This window comes from Notolabrus celidotus, chromosome 21 (assembly GCF_009762535.1).
Source record: "Notolabrus celidotus isolate fNotCel1 chromosome 21, fNotCel1.pri, whole genome shotgun sequence".
Taxonomy (NCBI): Eukaryota; Metazoa; Chordata; class Actinopteri; order Labriformes; family Labridae; genus Notolabrus; species Notolabrus celidotus.
This window is the reverse complement of record NC_048292.1, coordinates 11,635,632-11,654,711: the sequence shown is the minus strand read 5'-3', so window position 1 is coordinate 11,654,711 and position 19,080 is coordinate 11,635,632. Positions and strand designations below refer to the sequence as shown.

General features: G+C 40.3%; 1 protein-coding gene and 1 non-coding gene across 8 annotated transcripts in view; both read left to right on the top strand.

The window, feature by feature from the left end:
• Nucleotides 1–19,080, top strand: part of brd1a (bromodomain containing 1a) — a 23,529-nt gene extending 4,449 nt beyond the window's left edge. For 2 of the 7 annotated variants that reach the window (XM_034673031.1, XM_034673030.1), the window contains exons 2-13: nt 2,128–3,535; nt 5,319–5,487; nt 5,758–5,889; nt 7,635–7,763; nt 9,975–10,287; nt 10,390–10,740; nt 12,637–13,233; nt 13,391–13,532; nt 13,634–13,767; nt 15,382–15,491; nt 15,951–16,105; nt 17,415–19,080. In XM_034673031.1, the coding sequence (XP_034528922.1) occupies nt 2,142–3,535; nt 5,319–5,487; nt 5,758–5,889; nt 7,635–7,763; nt 9,975–10,287; nt 10,390–10,740; nt 12,637–13,233; nt 13,391–13,532; nt 13,634–13,767; nt 15,382–15,491; nt 15,951–16,105; nt 17,415–17,598 (3,810 nt within the window). In that variant the 5' untranslated portion in view covers nt 2,128–2,141 and the 3' untranslated portion in view covers nt 17,599–19,080. The remainder of the gene's footprint in view (nt 1–2,127; nt 3,536–5,318; nt 5,488–5,757; nt 5,890–7,634; nt 7,764–9,974; nt 10,288–10,389; nt 10,741–12,636; nt 13,234–13,390; nt 13,533–13,633; nt 13,768–15,381; nt 15,492–15,950; nt 16,106–17,414) is intronic. The other 5 variants (XM_034673035.1, XM_034673034.1, XM_034673036.1 and 2 more) reach the window with 4 other exon arrangements.
• On the top strand, nt 8,407–8,479 carry trnak-cuu. The gene has a single exon. It is a non-coding gene; the product is annotated as a tRNA-Lys (tRNA).

Below are 19,080 nucleotides of genomic sequence, written 5' to 3'. Positions count from 1 at the left end.
TAGACGCCATTTGCTCGGTGTTGTAGCCCTCTTTGCTAGTTAGCTAGCTGGCTGGCTGGCTAATGTTATTGTTAGCAACTTGGTGACTTTGTGAGTTGTAAAGTGTAAAAAGCAAAATGCACCTTTACACCAAATGGGCAAGTGCTTACTTCTGCGCAGTCATGTTGTTGTTAGTGCCCTTGGTGGCCGCCTCCCACCACATTTAAATGCCCCAACTGTTACATACAGCTGGTTACTATCTTCAAGTTCACAACAGAGACACCCAAACACTGAGTCTCAGTGCAGTTTAGAGCACTTACATCAATGAAAGTGACCTTCTACTTCATATTTGTGTGTTTTGTGGTCATTTGCAATTAGAAAATAAAACGTTATTTCTCAATATTGAAACACTAATATAATGGCAGTTATGGACAAAGTACACAGCTTCATTACTTAAGTCAAAGTAAGTCAAATATAACTCCAATACAAGTGAAAGTTGCTGTCAGATTATTACTTGAGTTAAAGTCCTGGAGTACTTCCTTTCAAAAATACTTAAAGGCACTATGAGGAGTTTCTCCACCAGCTTAGAAACAGACTGAAACCAACACTGATGCCTCTTTATGACCTTCAAAAGCAAACAAAACCATCAACAACAACACTGATACCTTCTCTGTTGTCATGTTTAATGCCTTAAACCACTCAGAGGGGGTAAGTTTCAGACCACATGTTTGATATTTGGCTTTAGAAACACCCTTTTTTTGTCTGTTTTCGTGGCAAATAATCACATTGAGTGATACATCTGGCTGTTAAAAGACAGCAGGGTGAGGTTTTTGTTGAAAACACTACTTTTGCATGTACAAAACAAGAGATAAGAGGTATTACTTTGTCCACAATGGGGCACCAAAATTGGTATAAATTAAAAGTTCCTCACAGCAGCTTTATGTATTCAAAGTACTTCTTGAAAAAATCTCAAAACACTGTATTTTCAATGTACATTCTGTTACATCATGTTTATTTAGAAAACATTACTTGAAATCTCTAAAACTTTACCATGGTATAAAAACAGAAACCAAGTTACTCCAAGCAAGTTAGTTTGAAATGTTCATCTGGAATTAAACAAACGTTATAGCTCAACACACTTTCTCAGGTTGGACTGTGAATTACTTGTATGTTTGGGCAGAGTGGGAAACAGGGAGAACATTTCAAATGATACGCATCATTCTTCATTTCAAAAACCTGTAACACGCGCTGAAGATATGTACATGGGTGCTCAGCGGGAGAATTATAGCCATCATTACCACTTCTAAATGAACTGCCAGATCTGAGTGAAATTTGCTCTGTGTTTGCTCCACAAATTCATGAGCTGACTTCAAAGCTAAAGTAGTGAGTATCTATCTAGAGCATTGATAGAAATGTAGTGGAGTAAAAGTAAGAAGTACCCCCCCTGTTACTGTCAACCATTGTATAATGGCAATGTGTAATGTAGCTGCTATCATTGATATACTCTCTACCTTTTTCATTAGAATTTGTTTCAGTGCTATCATTCTTTTTATGTCACTTTCAGATCATATACTTTTTATTATATTGCTATTAATATATTGCTGTATGAAACTTGAGTGTACTGTGGATCAGTAACAGCTATATGTGAATTAGAACCATCTGCTCGAGGAGATCAGGTCTGCTGAGTCAGTGAGCTCTTTTAAATCCCTTCTTAAAACATACTTGTATCTCAGAGCCTTCCCGGATTTTATCTGAATTTTATTTTATTTTATTTTAACCGTCTTAAATAATATATTTCAAAATAATTGTACTCCTTTAGAGTTCTTTTAGGGGAATTTTGTGTCTTTAAAATCTGTTTTATATCTTTATCTTGACTTGTGATTTTTTATTAACTGCCTGTTTTATTTTTTTGCCCGTGTAAAGCACTTTGTAACTCGGTTTTGAAAAGTGCTCTACACATAAAATTATTCTTATTATAATTACGTCTCAGGACTGAGTGTTAGAGTAGCATCATTGTATTTCATTACCTCTAAAACATTGCCACATTGATAAATGATTCCACTTTGATCACTACAATTCAATCTAGCCACCCCTTTATTAAATACAATCAGATCTTAAACTGTTTATCCCCTCTTTGTGTCTTTACAGCAACACGGAGTGGCATGATGAAGAAGAAAGCTCGGCAGCACCGGGTCGCGGTGCCGCAGAGGCCCCCTTCTCCCATCAAACCTTCCCCCAACAAACAGATCTTGACTTACGCCCAGGCACAGCGGATGGTGGAGTTCGATATAGACGGCCGCGTTCATCGAGTCAGCGTTTATGACAAGCTGGACGTGATCTCGGATGACGACCCCATGGTGCAGGAGATGATGGAGTGCACCAGCAATAAGGAGAACGCTGAGAAACCGCAGCAGGTGCTCCTGAGGTCAGTCAGACTAAAAAACAACCAGGAGAAGAGAAACGCTGCACTGGGCATCACCAGTCAAGGAGAGGGTGTAGGACCTCAAGCTGGTGCTATTGCAGGTCCTAAGCTTCCAGAGCCTAAATTTCGTACAGTAGAATATAACCTCCCTGCAGTTCCTAAGCGTCAGGGCCCATTTTATAAATACACAGAGAAGACGGAGGAAGAGCTGGATGAAGAAACAGAGTATGACATGGATGAGGAAGACTATGCCTGGCTGGATTTGGTCAATGAAAAGCGGAAAAGTGAAGGAGTCAGTCAGGTCTCTTATAATGTTTTTGAGTTTCTCATTGACCGCTTTGAGAAAGAGTTACACCTGGAGAGTCTCGATCAGTGCAGCGAAAAGCACGTCACAGTGGATGAAGACGCTGTCTGTTGTATCTGCATGGACGGAGAGTGTCACAACAGCAACGCGATCCTGTTTTGTGATATGTGTAACGTGGCCGTGCACCAAGAATGTTACGGTGTGCCCTACATTCCTGAGGGCCAGTGGCTCTGCAGACACTGCCTCCAGTCACCCAACCAGCCTGCAGACTGCATACTTTGTCCTAATGAAGGAGGAGCGGTGAAAAAGACAGACGATGACCGCTGGGGTCACGTCGTGTGCGCCCTCTGGGTTCCCGAGGTTGGCTTCTCAAACACCACCTTCATTGAACCCATCGACGGCGTCAGCCACATTCCACCTGCTCGCTGGAAGCTCACTTGCTACCTCTGCAAAGAAAAAAACGTTGGGGCATGCATCCAGTGCCACAAAGCAAACTGTTACACCGCCTTTCACGTTAGCTGTGCCCAAAAGGCCGGCCTCTTTATGAAGATGGAGCCGATCAAAGAGGTGACGGACTCGGGAGATCCCACTTTCTCTGTGAAAAAGACTGCCTACTGTGGAGCTCACATGCCGAACGGGTGTGTGAGGAGGCCTCTCACCATCTATGACGGTGCCAAGGTCAAAAACGGACTGTGCAAAAGAGGGGGAGGCACTGGGAAAGGACAGTCGAAAGGAAAGCAGAAGAAGAAAAGTAAGAGTAAGAAGCCGGAGCCGGAGCCTGAAAGTGAAGATGTAACTCCTGTTACTGTGCCTACTTTTCCTACTCACAGGTATGAGTTCCATCACTGATGGTGGGTGTGGTGTGGGAAGCTGAGATGGGACAGTAATAATAATAATAATAATAATAATGCATTTTATTTATCACGCACTTTACATTCTGAACAAATCTCAAAGTGCTACAGGACATATTAAATAGGCAGTAAGAATAAAAACAGGGAAGACACTTAAAAGACACTGTGGTTCAATAAAACAAGTAAAAGCATCAGGGAAGGTCAGATACACACTATTGATAAAACCAGGGAAATAAAAACTATGGAAAACAGTAACTTGATAGACTTGATGGACAGAGATGTTGTAGGTGATGGAGCTAAAGAAAGCGCTCTTTCTCACATAGGGCATAAAAGAGCTGTTCTGATCCCAATAACAGTAATGGAAATGTTTCGATGTGGTCTTAAATGCTGGACCAGGTGTCAGCTTGTATCTTTGCAATGTTATGCTAACACCGAGTCCTAACAGAGTGCGAGCGGCAGAGTGTGCGTCACATTGCGTTACAACGGGTAATATCAGTAATAATACAAAGAAGTTTCTCCGCTGTGAGGAGGATCTGAGATCTACAATATCCCTAGAGAGGTGTCCCAATCAGATCCTGCAGCATTTTAATTTCAAAACACATTCACAACCTACTTTTTTCATCCTTTTTTTTCTTCAAAAACATCAGCCATGGATGTATTCTTGCCAGGAAAAGCAACAGTTTTTGTAGCGTTGTTTGAAAAAGCAGATTTCAGGTAGTTTATCTCACAGTGAATTCAAACCATCCAGTTTGCATAAAGTTTAACTTTAGTCAGAGCCATAAAATGCAGACAGTTTGTCAATATCATGCAATAAAAACTCAAAAAGTAGAAAGACATGATGTAAAGTATGCAAGGCTTCAGTTCTAAGGGGTGGCGTTATTGTAAGGAAAATTATATCAGTGGAATAAAGCAGGTAAAAAATACTTATGCAACAATTCAATTGGTGCTTGTGTCCTCCTTACACAGTCTTCCAGGAGCCCTTAGGTGTCTTATCTACGGAAGAGGATTAGGGCCACCAGAGAAATAAAAAAAAAATATGAATGTCAATATATATATATATTTTTTATTATTATTCTAGAAAAAAGTCATAATTCTGAGATTGAAGTCATAATTCTGAGATTAAAGTCAGAACTCTGAGATTAAAGTCAGAACTCTGAGATTAAAGTCAGAACTCTGAGATTAAAGTCAGAACTCTGAGATTAAAGTCAGAACTCTGAGATTAAAGTCATAATTCTGAGATTAAAGTCAGAACTCTGAGATTAAAGTCATAATTCTGAGATTAAAGTCAGAACTCTGAGAAAAAATTCTCAATTCTGAGATTAAAGTCATAATTCTGTCTTTTTTCTCGAAATAATAATAATGGAAAATTGTGACCTTAATTTTTCTTCCGGGAGACAAAAGACAGAATTCTGAGATTAAAGTCAAAATTCTGAGAAAAAAGTCATTACTCTGAGAAAGAAGTTTCAATTCCGAGATTAAAGTCATAATTCTGTCTTTTTTCTCAGAATAATAATAATAGAAAATTGTGACCTTAATTTTTGTTGATAGACAAACAACTGTTTGTAATTTTTTTTTGTCCATATTTGCTTCTTTAAAAAAAAACTTCAGCGATCTGCTCACGTCTGACTGAAATGCTGCTTAAAGTCCATCTGCAGCTCTGAAGTTTGATTCTGCTCTGTTCTCTGAAATGTATCCCTGAGCTTGTTGTTGCTATCTCTCTGCAGTATATCTTCTCAACCCTGTCCTCCTGGCTCTCCCGCAGGTTGCAGACCATTCTGAACCAGGTGTCAGTCCAGAAGAAGAAAGCTTTCGTGGAGCTGGTCTTAAATTACTGGTCACTAAAGAGGCAGTCCAGGAATGGAGTCCCCCTCATTAGACGCCTTCAGACAAGCCTGCAGTCCCAGAAGAATGCGCAAGCGGTTTGTTTATCTGTCAGTCCACCGCAGGAGACATTCAGTCTTCATTTTGCTTCTTCCATACGAACCAGTTTAGGATTTAATATATGTAGTACTATTTCTATTCAACAGCCTGCTTTGTCTATTATGCTTTTCAAATGCTGCTATAACAACATGTTTGATTATGCATTGTATAAACACCAGTGGTTTTAGAAGTAACATCTTGAGCAACATGTACCCATAATGCATGCAGATCATTTTGTGTTGTTGTCTGTTTTTTAATGAGTGTTATTATGTCTTCTCCAGAAGCAGAATGAGGAGGAGAGTAGAGCACTGAAGGACCAGTTGAAGGAATGGCATCGTCTCAGACACGACCTGGAGAGAGCACGACTGCTGCTGGAGCTAATCCGCAAGAGGGAGAAACTAAAGAGAGAGGAGGTAGGAGAGTAGGAAGTCAATCCCAGGTCATGCAGTCCACATGCCAAAGTGTCTTTGAAGTTATGAATCTTTGTCTTTTTGATGCACTTTGGCAGGGCTTCAGGGACTGCAACATATGTCCTGCACACTTATGCTTTGTAGCTGACTAAGTTCCCTTACCTAGTTGAAAGCTAGAGTTATGAATGACAGTGAAGTGACTTGAAACTAAGAAAGAAACTGGTTGCCGGTGTTATATTGTTTGACCGACAACCACGCTTACATAAAACACTGACTTACAAGCAAGGCTGGCTTCATAAAGCCAGCATATTGACTGCGTGACAGCTCAGAGAGGAGGGAGATCGCACAAGATATATTGAGCACACCCTTAAAATGTAAGATGCACAAAATGAATGTACGCATGGCCTCTGTGACTTACAGCAATGCTTGTTTCAAAGAAAGTTAAGCAGAGGCTTGAATAAAGAGCTTTGCATGCAACGTTATTTCTGAATAATTGTCCCAGAAAAAAATCAAAATAAAAGCATTATAGAATAGTATAGAATATCGTTATCGCCATTGTCACAAGTACAACGAAATTAAGTGCAATCTTGTTTCAGTGCAATAGATAATATTAAAAAAAGTGCTCAGATAACACAGAAACCCACAAGACAGACAAACCCACATACATCTACATGGGTCATTCATTGCGCAATTCCCTTAGGCAAGATATCCCAGTACTTAATATATGTTTCAGTCTATTTGTCCTACTTTTCATGCACCTGTACCTTCTGTCTGATGGCAGCAGTTCAAAAAAAATTGTGACCAGGGTGCGATCCTGCACTATGCTTTGGGCTTTGCACTTTCCTCTGCGCCACTGTGCAGCTGGAAAACCACACACAGAGACAGTAGGTCAAGATGCTCTCTATTGAGCAGCGATAGAAAGACACCAGCAGCTTCTGAGGGATGTTGTTCTTCCTGAGCACTCTCAGGAAATGAAATCTCTGCTGGGCCTTCTTCACCACTTCAGCAGAAATATGAAAACAAGTAGAGCCCCTCAATGGAAAAAAACGGATTGGCCTTTTATTTTGAAAATGATACCAGAAGTGTTACTGTACTTCATATTTTACACCTGGGAGGTATTCAACAGATGTAGACATGGACATTTTTTGTTTTTGTGTTTATTTGGGCCTGTATACCTTTGTTTAGAGATAGGACATTGCAGAGAGCAGGACGTTTGGAAGAGAGAAGGGGGGATGCCGTTCAGAAAAGGGCCTCAAACTGGAATTGAGTGGATGCCACCTCCTTAAAGGACTATAGCCTCTATTGATGAGGCACATGATATGAGATCAGAGCCTAAACTAAACTGTGTGCTTCAAATATTGTTGATACAAGGTCACTAAACTGCCTGGTTTGGCTGAGAATTGAACACAGCGGGTGGTTAAAAAATAGGCAAGCCTTCCATTGTCTGGGTTTTTGGTGCATGAGAAGGGCGTGAGACGGGTGTGAGACACACTGCTCACGCTGGCAATGTGAGGGCACTGATCTGTTAACATACAGTACACACCAAAATGAAGCATCACATGCTGCTCACACTCACAGTCTGAAGCCGGGGTAATACATGAGACTACTGCAGGCTGAGTCAAGACTTGTTGTGGCTCTTTACCGAACCAGAAGTGATAAATAGTTTAAAGCCTCAGATTGAACAGCAAAATGTGTGAACAGAAATTCAGTCTGATGTGATTAAACGATCTCTCTGCTGCGTTTTGTAGATCAAACAGCAGGAAACCCTCCTCGAGATGCAGTTGACTCCTTTCAGTATTTTGCTACGAGCCCTCTTGGACCAGATCCAGTTGAAGGACCAGGCCAGGATCTTCACCCAGCCGGTTGATAACAGTGAGGTAAAACACTTAGCTATAGTTGTGTTTGTGGACTAAGACTCTCTATTGTGTTTGTGATTTGGGTTCAACAAAAACACCCTGTCAAGAATCCTTTGAACTAATACGAGGTATTAGAAGGACATCCAAAGTCCTCAAACTGGACTTTCTGGTTCATTTTTCAACACAGCTGTTTGCATTTTTCCATTGTGCTATTGTTAGGACATAGACCCACTAACAGCAGTACAGTGTAACTGTTAAACCTGTTTGTGTTTCAGCCAGAAAACTGCTTCCACGGAAATAATCAAATAACAACATAATCTTTTTGTGTTAGTCGAGTATTTTGTCTTAGTTTTTCCAAATCTTTAAAAGCACTGACACACCAAATAGACCTCAGAAGACTTAAGGGAGACTAATGACAGCCTTTTCTTCCCCTTGTATCGCCACACATCAGTTGAAAGCTGCATTTGAAGAACCCACAGAGACTACAGCCGGCAGACAGCTGCTCGCTCCGTGTCACAGTATCTGATCAGGGTGACTCGGGTCGTAAATCAACCTGGCCTGCCTGTGTAGACAGTGTTGAGCAATGGGACTTCCTTGGAAGGAAGACTGTGTAAGACCGAGGTTCAGTGGCTCGAAAAAGAAGCTGAGGTTGCTCCCTTGATAAGCCCGGCTAGCTCAGTCGGTAGAGCATGAGACTCTTAATCTCAGGGTCGTGGGTTCGAGCCCCACGTTGGGCGCACTTTATGTCTTTAGAGTTTGTTACACATCTGTAGTGTTAGCTCCTTGGTTAGCTGAGCATGGAAGGTGTGAGTTTGCAGTCAGATATCTACCAGTGAAGACAACATAACCTGGAAAAATCAGGAATTTTATTAATTTTTATGAATAATATTTGCTTTTATTATTGTGTTGTAAATAATATCATCCTGTAAGTAAAAGGGATGTAACAATACACTCAACCCACGATTTGATTTGAATCCAAATTTTTGGTTCACGATACGATTCAATCACAATTCTCTCATGATTTTCAAGAAAACTGGATTGAACTCAAAATTTAAATAACTATTATTTTATTTCAATTCTCAGGTATGGACAGTTGCAATATATATTTTTTCTCTTATATTTCTTTGTAAACAAAGTAATCCTTTTTCATTTTTAAGGTGTGTTGTAACTCAAATAAAACCCCTGCACACTTTTTTCAGTACCTTCCAAAAAAACTAAAATCACCATACAAAAATACCCTGTTGGAATATTTCAGGACAATAATCAAGAAATAGAAAGTGAACGATTCCCAAATGAAAATATTAAATATTAAAACAAACAAGGTAAATATCTTAAAATTAGGGATGTACATTTTAAATATTTTCCTTGATCGATCTTTGGAAATGTTAACGATCAATTATCGTTTAATCATTAAAAAAATGTAAAAGTTTTCCATGTCAAAAACAATGCCAAATGCGTTTTTTTTCCACCCAAATCAAAATTTCCCTTACGACACAATGTATATTACTGATGGTATTAAACAGCTACAGATCATATTGAGGTGTTCAAAATGTTAAACACTCTGAATATCAACATGTGGACCAGGCTTAGAAATAATCTCTGTGGATGTATGGTCAAAGAGTGAAGACTACAACATGTGGATTTACTGCAACAGGACAACTGAAGAGGATCATATTTCAGACTCAGTGTCCAGTTTTCTATCTACTCGTTCTTATTGAGAAAAATTAGCATGTGAACGGGGTCATGTGTCAGCTAGTAGCACAACCGGGTCAGAATCAGTCCGGTGGCGGAGAAAAAAAGCACTCGTGGAGACCTGTCACTCAGCCGCAGACCCCAGCTAAGCGTGTCCGCTGAGCGCAGTCAGCTGATTCTGAAACATGCTTTAAACTTAAAACACCTCCACTCAGCGAGGAACGAGAGAGCAGCGCAAGAGACTTAATGATGTTGATCAAGCAAAGTGAAATGCAGAAGCGCCTTCTACTGTTTAAAAATAATATCCAGATACAAATTATGTTGAATTGTTTTTAATCCACCCCTATTTGTATATATTTTTCACCAATTTGCGATATATCGTTACATCCCTAATAAGTAATATTATGTAGTTTATAATTACATTCTGCAGCTGTACTTATTACAGAATGTGGCTTAAATGCAACACAAAACAACAACATTTGACTCACATTTTCCAACATGTGCCGAGTGTATTTTTTTAACATTTAATCTCTCTTTTAGGTGCCTGACTATCATGACCATATCAAGCACCCAATGGACTTCTCCACCATGCGACAGCGTATCGACGCACAGGGCTACAACAACTTGGAGCAGTTTGAAAGCGACTTCAACCTCATCGTCGATAACTGCATGAAATATAATTCAAAAGACACTTATTTCTACCGGGCTGCTGTTCGCCTCAGAGACCAGGGCGGAGCTCTGCTTCGAAAGGCTCGAAAAGACGTGGAGCGAATCGGCTTTGACTCGGAAAGCGGCATGCATCTGACGGAAGCTCCTGAGATGAAAGCAACACCAACGTTTTCTTGGGAGGACGGTGAGGAGAGCAGCAAAGATGCTATCTGTGACTTGTTTTCATCAAAGAATTCATGAAAAGAGATGCAAATATTCATATATCTGTTTTTTTTTTATTCCTTAGTGGACCGCCTACTAGTGCCAGCCAATCGGGAGCATCTATCTGTCGACAAGCAGCTGCAGCAGCTCCTGGAAAAGTTTGACCTGACCTGCTCCATGAAGTCCAGCCCGTCCCGCAGCAAGCGCCTAAAGCTGCTCAAGAAGACCATCAACGACGTGCGCAATGAAATGAGCCTGAAAAGAGTCCATCCCTCCTCCCACCATCACCACCACCACCATCACCATCACCATCACCGTTCGTCTTCTTCAGCTGCATCCATGTCAGCATTGTCTTCATCAGCTGCCCCTCACCCAGAGCCAAGTAAACCCAAAGAGGAGAGGCTGAGGACCAATGGACATTTTCCAGACGATGAGGGTATGTATGGATCTGTTTGAGCGTTGTGAGAAAGTGGATTTTTCTGTTTGACATCACATATTTTAATCAAGCTCACATTTCCTTCATATCTTAGCCAACAAGTGCAAATCAGAGCTCACAGATCATCCTCCATCCCTCGAATACAACCTCCTAAATATGGCCTCACTGTACAAAATCTCATGCTGTTTGACACTGAATGTCTCTGAAGCGTAGAAAAACAAGTTTACATTTATAGAACACCTTTACATAAAGCAAATATTGAAAAAAGTTTGTTTAATGGAAACATTTGAAAATCATTTACAACTATATGATAAAAAACATAATACAAACTGCATCGCTCTAACAAAACAATGTAAACAACATAACATAAAGGCAGACTGGCATGTGTTCATGACATCTTATCACGGTTGTATTTTACCCGCTCTCGGTGCCTCGTTTTTGGCACCGTGTGAGTCCGGACGTGCGCCTTTGACGTCCTGGAGACTGGAGGAAAATACTTTGAATTTGGAGAGGAGAAACACTTTTCCTTTCCATGTTTCCTCATGGTTGAAGGAGTTCTGTGTCGCAGAGTGTGTTACATAATGCAGCGTACCTTGACGTGACGTGGCGTGACGTCGTTCTGGGAAATGAATCGTTCAGAAGAATCGATAACATTTCAGGTGTACAGATCAATTGGAACCGGTTCTAAGTCATATCTGGTTTTCGATTCCCACCCCTACTGCAGATTGATTTTTAAATGTGGGATCAGTTTGTTGCTTTCGCCACTTTGTTGAGAAATAACACATTATCCGTCGAGTTTGTTGACTCTTGTTTAACTCAGCTGGGTAATAAGTCCCTTTAGCTCTTACTCAATGACAACGATCAGGTGATGAAAAAGGATATTGCTGGTGAAGGAACTGTTTTTGTTCCCAAATGGCACAAGTGTGACTCACAGGGTTTTAATAACAAGAGAGAATTTTCAAAAAGTATTGCAAGAACAATGAAAATCAAAACTCGGTCTTTGTGCTGCAAAGTTACAGAACTGTTTGTTTCAAAGGGCTTGCTGAGGCACGTAAACCCCCTTTGTGAACTTCAAATCACAGAATCAGACAGACACTACTTTTAGGATTACACAGATGTGATGGTTTTGCTCTGGAGGCAAAGGGGGGGGTTGCGGTTATTGGTAAATCTACGTTTCTCTGTGGTACTGATCCCTGAATAGATAGTGTTATAATGAGCTCACAGGGGAACAAGAGAGGAAGGAAGAAGTCATTTGCTCTCATTTTTTATTTATATAAGTGTCTCGGTGTTATGCTAAACAGCGCCTTGTTTTACTTTTACGATGAACCCCGAAAGCTATATGAGAATTTGCAGTGTCAGCGTTTCTACAAGAACAAGGACAATGTATAAGAGTTGGTAATAGTGTAGGATGTGTTTATGGACTTTTCTTGTATTGTTTTTATTGGCACTATTTTTAATCTGTTTTTGTCTCTTAAAGAGGATGCAGATTATTTCATTATGTGTTTCTGCATAGCTAATTCTGATCACAATACAACACATTACACTTTATTATACTTCAAATGATACTACTATTTCTGTAGTGCCACAGGGGATTGGTATTTATGTTGAATAATAAACAAATATATAAGAAAACTGCACCAAAAACACAGAAAAGTAATCAGATTGCATAATTATCAAAAACTTTCCCACAATGAAAGCAGCCTTTGTGCCACACACACTGAAACTTCTTCTTCTTCTTCTTCTTCTTCTTCTTCTTCTTCTTCTTCTTCTTCTTCTTCTTCTTCTTCTTCTTCTTCTTCTTCTTCTTCTTCTTCTTCTTCTTCTTCTTCTTCTTCTTCTTCTTCTTCTTCTTCTTCTTCTTCTTCTTCTTCTTCTTCTTCTTCTTCTTCCCTACAGCAGACAAGTCTCTTCCTCCCAAACTGGAGCTGTCAGACTCCATCCCTCCCCTCATCCATTCAGACACAGACCCCGAGCCCCCCACCCTCAAACCCATCGACGCCGCCCCAGACTGTGAAGACAAGACTCACAGCAAGCGCCTCAAATTTGACAGAGAACTACCAGACCTCCTCTCCTCCACTCCCCGCCTCAACGGCTTCTCCCATGACAGCCCTCGGGACTCCCTGTCTGACGGCGACGTTAGTGTGGTGGCCACGTCGACTCTCGCTGAGCCCGCTGGCACGGTCAACCGCCGGACCGCCGTGCTGTTCCGAAAATCAAAAACTGGCAGTTCTCACAAACCCGCGAGGGGTGAAGAAGACGGAGCCAACAACGACGACGACGAAGGGGTCGGGGGGAGAGAGGGCAAGCTGGAAGAGGATGAAGACGGCGCGCAGCTGGGGTCCAAATCCTTCCTGTCGGTGGTGATACCGCGGTTGGAGACGCTTCTTCACAGCAAGAAGAGGAAGCGCAGCGGCAGCAGGGACAGCGAGGAAGAGGGAGGAGAGGGAGAGCGTGAAGAGGAGGGAGAGTCCCCCGTGAAAAGACTTGACACTGGTGAGAAGTGTAAAGAAAACTACTTGAGCCTTATAGAACAGATTCTCTTTGGGTGTGAACATTCACAGCTGGGGTTAACTTTAAGATTTCAGATTGTGGATTCAGATTGGTGCTTATGTATAAGAGTGCTCATGATTTATCTTTCATGTCCTCTCAGGCCTGTCGAGTGATTTTCTGGAGATGGAAGAGGAGAAGGAACTAGAACACTCCAGTAGAGTGAGCAGGCCGGTGGAGCCTCGAAGACGCTGTGCTTCTGAGTCCTCCATCTCATCATGTAGCAGTCTACAAGGAAGCACCAGGTGACTGTAGAGCAGATCTATTACAGGTGTTAACAACACGCTGCTACTTTAACTCATGTTTGTTGTCTGTGGTTAACTGTGGGTTGTTTTTCTGTTTCTAGCACTATTCTCAGTCTTCCTAAATGTGGGAAGGGGAAACCCGCCTTGGTCCGGAGAAACACTGTGGATGATAAGAGCGAGTTAATCGCTTGTATCGAAACTGGGAATTTTGCAAAAGCTGCAAGGATTGCTGCAGGTGAGTCAGCTGTGTGAGGGACAGGACAACATATTTATTAATCATATATCAATATCAATATCAATCAGCTCATAGGAACTTTAATGATACATTTTAGACAGCTAGTACCTGAATCAGAGTGTGAAGCCTTTTTCATTCACTCCTGAGAATCTCCAGAAAATATCAGGACAACCTTGCTGTGGAGGATCTCAGGATGCAGGACATGACATAAACTGCAGTAGTTACAGGATTGGGTTGACAGTTTTAGGCTTTCATATAATGCTTCATGCAAAATAACATAATTCACAGTATCGACAAATGAGTGGAGAGCAAGACAGATAACTGTCGTACCAGTCACAACATAAATGTCATCACAATTAATCAATCAATCAATCAATCAATCAATCAATCAATCAATCAATCAATCAATCAATCAATCAATCAATCAATCAATCAATCAACCAACCAACCTATCAATCTTTATTCACATAGTGCCAAATCCCAACAAATGTTATCTCATGATGCTTTTACAAACATAGCAGGTCTAGACCATACTCTGTTATATTATTAACAAAGACCCAACATATAGGCAGGATAAGATCTAGTCCCCTCTTACTGACACAACTCACTCTTATCTCATCTTAATCTACCAATCCACTTTATTTACTTATATAAGACTGAATTAAGTTTGCTTAGTGCTACACAGTGAGCTTAAAGAGCTTAAAACACACAGAACATAAAACACTGAAACAAAAGTTATCATACAACAAATAAGACGCTGTAAAAATAATTAAAAACTCCTAGAAACACTGTAAAAAAAAAAAAGGAAATATAGACCACACAACTCTCATGCTGGGTTAGAAATCAAGGAATACAAATACACTTTAATATGAGATTTAGAAGGTGGTAAAGGTCCGGGATGCTCATTCAATCTGGTCTTAGGGACCTCAAGAATCAGCTGACCAGCAGACCTCAAAGACCTTGAGGAGGTAAGAGATGTGCTGCGGTGCTACTCCATATAACGATTTAAAAAACAAACAATGATAAATTTGTGTTTTATGATTCATTTTGATAGATTTATCACAGAAATTCAAAAATGTCCTGCAGCCTGTTCTCTCTGTCTGGTCCTGTAATCAGTGTGTCCAGTGACTTTTACTGTACAGCAAGTGCAATGTGTATATACAAGGTGTCTGCAGGTCATAAAAACGACACTGGAACACTGGTCCTGTTTTATATCTTCATAATGAATCTGCTCTTGAAAGTGTAACTCGATAAAACCTGCAGACACCTGGTATTCATACACATTAAAAGCAGGGTTGGAAATTAACAGCAGCCTCCAGCCAATAACGCGTGACTTCTGGCAGTGGCTGGTGAGCCTTTCTACTCCTGCCATCATGGCATGTAACCAGTCAGCACCTGGAGACTCTTCCCTCGTCTCAAAATTCACTTTTGGCTAATAAAAAAAAACATAAAAGCGGTAAATTTTGATATGTGTCATTCAGTCGTGGCTCAGAGAGAGAAAAGTGAATTTCCCACCCTGCTCCCGCGCTCACAGCTCGGCTTTTTTGGAGACGTGTTTTGTGTCGTGTTTAAACCCCTCTCATAACTTGTTTGATGTTGTTCCCGCTTCCATAGAGGTTGGCAACAGCAATATTTGGATGCCCGCTAGTGCTGCAACAGTTGCATTGGAACCGCTAAAGCTAGTTTGGGCCAAATGTAGTGGATACCCTTCCTACCCTGCTTTGGTGAGTGTTTGTTGGAGAAGACAGCATGACAATCATTAATAATGAAGTCTTTTTTTTTTTTCCCTCTGAAGTTTTCTTGTCATCTCTGTACTTTTGGACATGTTGGGATCTGATAATGACTCTCTTTTCCAGCAGAATGAGGCGGTGGTTTTACTGCAGCTGTTCAGTGGACAGTTAGACTCACTCCTGTTTGTCCTCTAGGTGGCAGCGTTTCTCTGCACACCAGTTTAGTTTGACCTTAGCATGAAAGGACAAATGAGAAAAGCACTTTATTTCCACAAGCTGCTGGTGTTGCATGACTTTGTATGTATGTGTGTGTGTGTGTGTGTGTGTGTGTGTACATTACAGACATCGTTACGGTATGCTTGAGTTGTCCTCCCAGGTGAATGTATGTTTGCCATGCGTTTGCATTCATGAGCATGTGTTTAACTCCCTCTGGCACCCCCCTGCTGTGTGTAGATCATCGACCCCCACATGCCGCGCATGGGCTGCCAGCACAATGGGGTGTCCATCCCCATGCCCCCCATGGACGTGCTCCGCATCGGAGAGCAGATGCAGTACAAAGCCGAAGAGAAACTCTACCTCGTCCTCTTCTTCGACAACAAGCGCAGCTGGTGAGTGCTCAGCAGCGATCTGCGGGAGATCTCTTTTTTTTTAAAGCCGCTGCAGGTCTCCAACGAGGGTTAGACTGTCAACCTGTCCATCACCTGATCATTATTCCTTTGTGTCAACGTGACAACCAACGACTCTGGCTCTCAAGAGGCTTTAGAGGATTTCACCTGGACTCCCATCAGTGGAGAAATGCTTTTCAGCCTTTAATAGTGATGATGGTGGAGGAGCCTTTATGGCAGACTGATAACGGTAGCTTTTATCTGAGGTTAGAAAAGAACTGAACCTCTGCAAAAATCTACAAAGTGGTCTCAAAGAACCGTAAAAGAGAAATACACACATACATGAATTAGACATTAGAACTAAAAGAAAGTATGTGATGTTTTTTAGTAGCATACAGTCCTGTAAATGTTAAGGGTTTAATGCAGTATTCTTTTTTGGGGCTTTATTTTTATGTATTTAGTTTAACTTTTATTAGTGAGAAAAACATGACAAGAGACACATGAACAAGATAAAATTAATAAATAATTGAAAACATTTTAAAAATGAATTAAGCCCTAATCTTTAGGTTTCATTTACCCCTCTGTAGACGAAATGTTTTTGAAAACCCTGTTTTTTATGGAGCCAAAACAATGACTTTAATATTTGGTTTTGAAAATAAAATTTGGCATTGAAAACACCCTGAAACTGAAAAAAGAAACATTGACATTGAAACACTTGTATTGTAAAAAATTGTAACGGCATCAAAACAGGTATTGGCATTGAAAACGTTTCACTGAAGTTAAAATCACACACCTCAAATGTTATGTTATTTAATTTAAAGATTTTTTTTTACATTTTAATATGTTTTTGAATGACAGTCATATTATATTTATTTGATGTCACTTTCTTTTTTCAATGACAGATTATTTTTTTGATGCAGTTTAAAACGTCATTGAAAAAATAATGCAAATAAATCAAATAATATAAATATAATATGATTGTCATTAAAAAACATTTTAGAATTCAAACATTTCTGTGATCGTGATTTGAGGCCATATCACTCGGCACTATTCTCATATTCAAATTGTGACCTCTTAAGCACTTATTCACAACACTAATAACCCATTTTTCACCTTTAATGAATAAGAATAACCACAACAGTAGAACTTATTATCCGTTCTTCGTAAGAACCAAACTGAATGTGTTGAATGATTTGGCTCTTTGTAGTATAAAAAGTGACATATCCCTGAGCAGCAGTACTTGATTAATAAACACTCGACCCAAGCTTCTGTTCTGGTCCTGTAACCCACACTCTTGTGTTCCCCCCTTCAGGCAGTGGCTCCCTCGATCCAAGATGGTCCCCCTGGGAATGGACAAAACCATAGACAAAATCAAAATGATGGAAGGACGCACCTCCAGCATCCGCAAGGCAGTCCAGATCGCCTTCAGCCGGGCCATGAACCACCTGAGCATTGTGCAGGACGAGCCAGTCAGCGACCTCAGCGACGTGGACTAATGCTGACTCTCTTTCTTCACACACAAACACACACACATACACACTTGTACCTCTCCTCTACCAAATACATTCCTCCCCCTGCTCTCTCTCTCTCTCTTTCTCTCTCTCTCTCTCTCTCTCTGTCTCTGTCTCTCTCTCTCTCTCTTGTCTGCGCAGGAGACTCAAATGTTTACTGGACACCTGCTGTAACAGGTGGTGTCTCTTCCTCATCCATTCCTACTCGCACACACTCCTACCTTGTGCCGATGGGAAACGGCTGCTGCTGAAATGAATGTGTCGAAACCATTTCCGGGCTTGTAACTGTGTGTAAAGACTTCTCCCTCACTCCAACAATCATGCTGTTCATTTTCCTTCATCATTTCAGAGCTCTCTCTTTTTTTTTTTTTAAGAGTTTGGTAATCTTACCAAAATGCTTATAACTTGGCCCTTGTTCTGTCAGGTAGGCAATCATCTTTTCTATGTTACGTTCTCAAAAGGAGCATTTAGTAGCTGAAATGGACAAAATCATTTACAAGGCTTTGAAGCTCTCACCAAAGCCTGTGTCACATTTTCATATAAGTTCTCTACATTCACAAAACACACAAACACAACCCCTCCTTTGTATTTAAAGTGTAAATACATCTGTATATTTGCCTGACACTAACTTATTTTGTAGTTCTGACGTAAATGGGTACTGTACAGCAGTTTTTTTTAGTATTTATACTTGATACATTTTTGGCACTGAAGACTGAGTGCTGTATGATCAAGAAGGATTTAAAAAAGCCTTCGTATTAAGACGATTAGGGCTAAAGTATCACGTTTCTGAAAAAAGGTGAACAAAATTCCCTTTGAATTTTTTAAGTTATTGAAGTTTATAATCGTAAGCTTCCATTTGGCATTAATCCGTTTTGTATTAAAAAAAAGTGTTTCTGGTATATTTTTGTTCATATATATATTTATATGGTTTGAATACACGATAACACAGTATGTAAGTCTCTGGAGCTCATACAGTTTGTGGACACGGAACATTTAATGTTCTCAAGAAACCAAAAAGTTGCTACCCAGAAGTTTTCTCCTGATTTCCTGCGTGACGTGTGAAATTGTTGCCAAAAAAAGACAAAAAGTAAAGTGTATTTTTATGTGAAACATTTGACTGTTACTTGGTTTTGCTGTAGTAATAGGGAGATGTGCCTGCGTTAACTTATTGTAAAATACCTGCATTACTTTATATACATAAGAAAAGAACTGCAAACTGATTGTGGTTGATTGGCACATCTTGTGGTGGATACTTGCCTTCTTTTTAAGTAACCTTTTCTAACTTTTTTTGTAGTATTAGACTTCAAGACATTTCATTTTATACTATGCCTATTTTTTCTGGGTAGGATTGGGTAGTTTTGGTATATTTCTTTTGTACTTAACTGTAGTAGTTTTTTTAATCAGGTCATACAAAATATTGCTGGGACTGTTTTTGTAGTAAATCAAAAATAAAAGATGCAAATATGA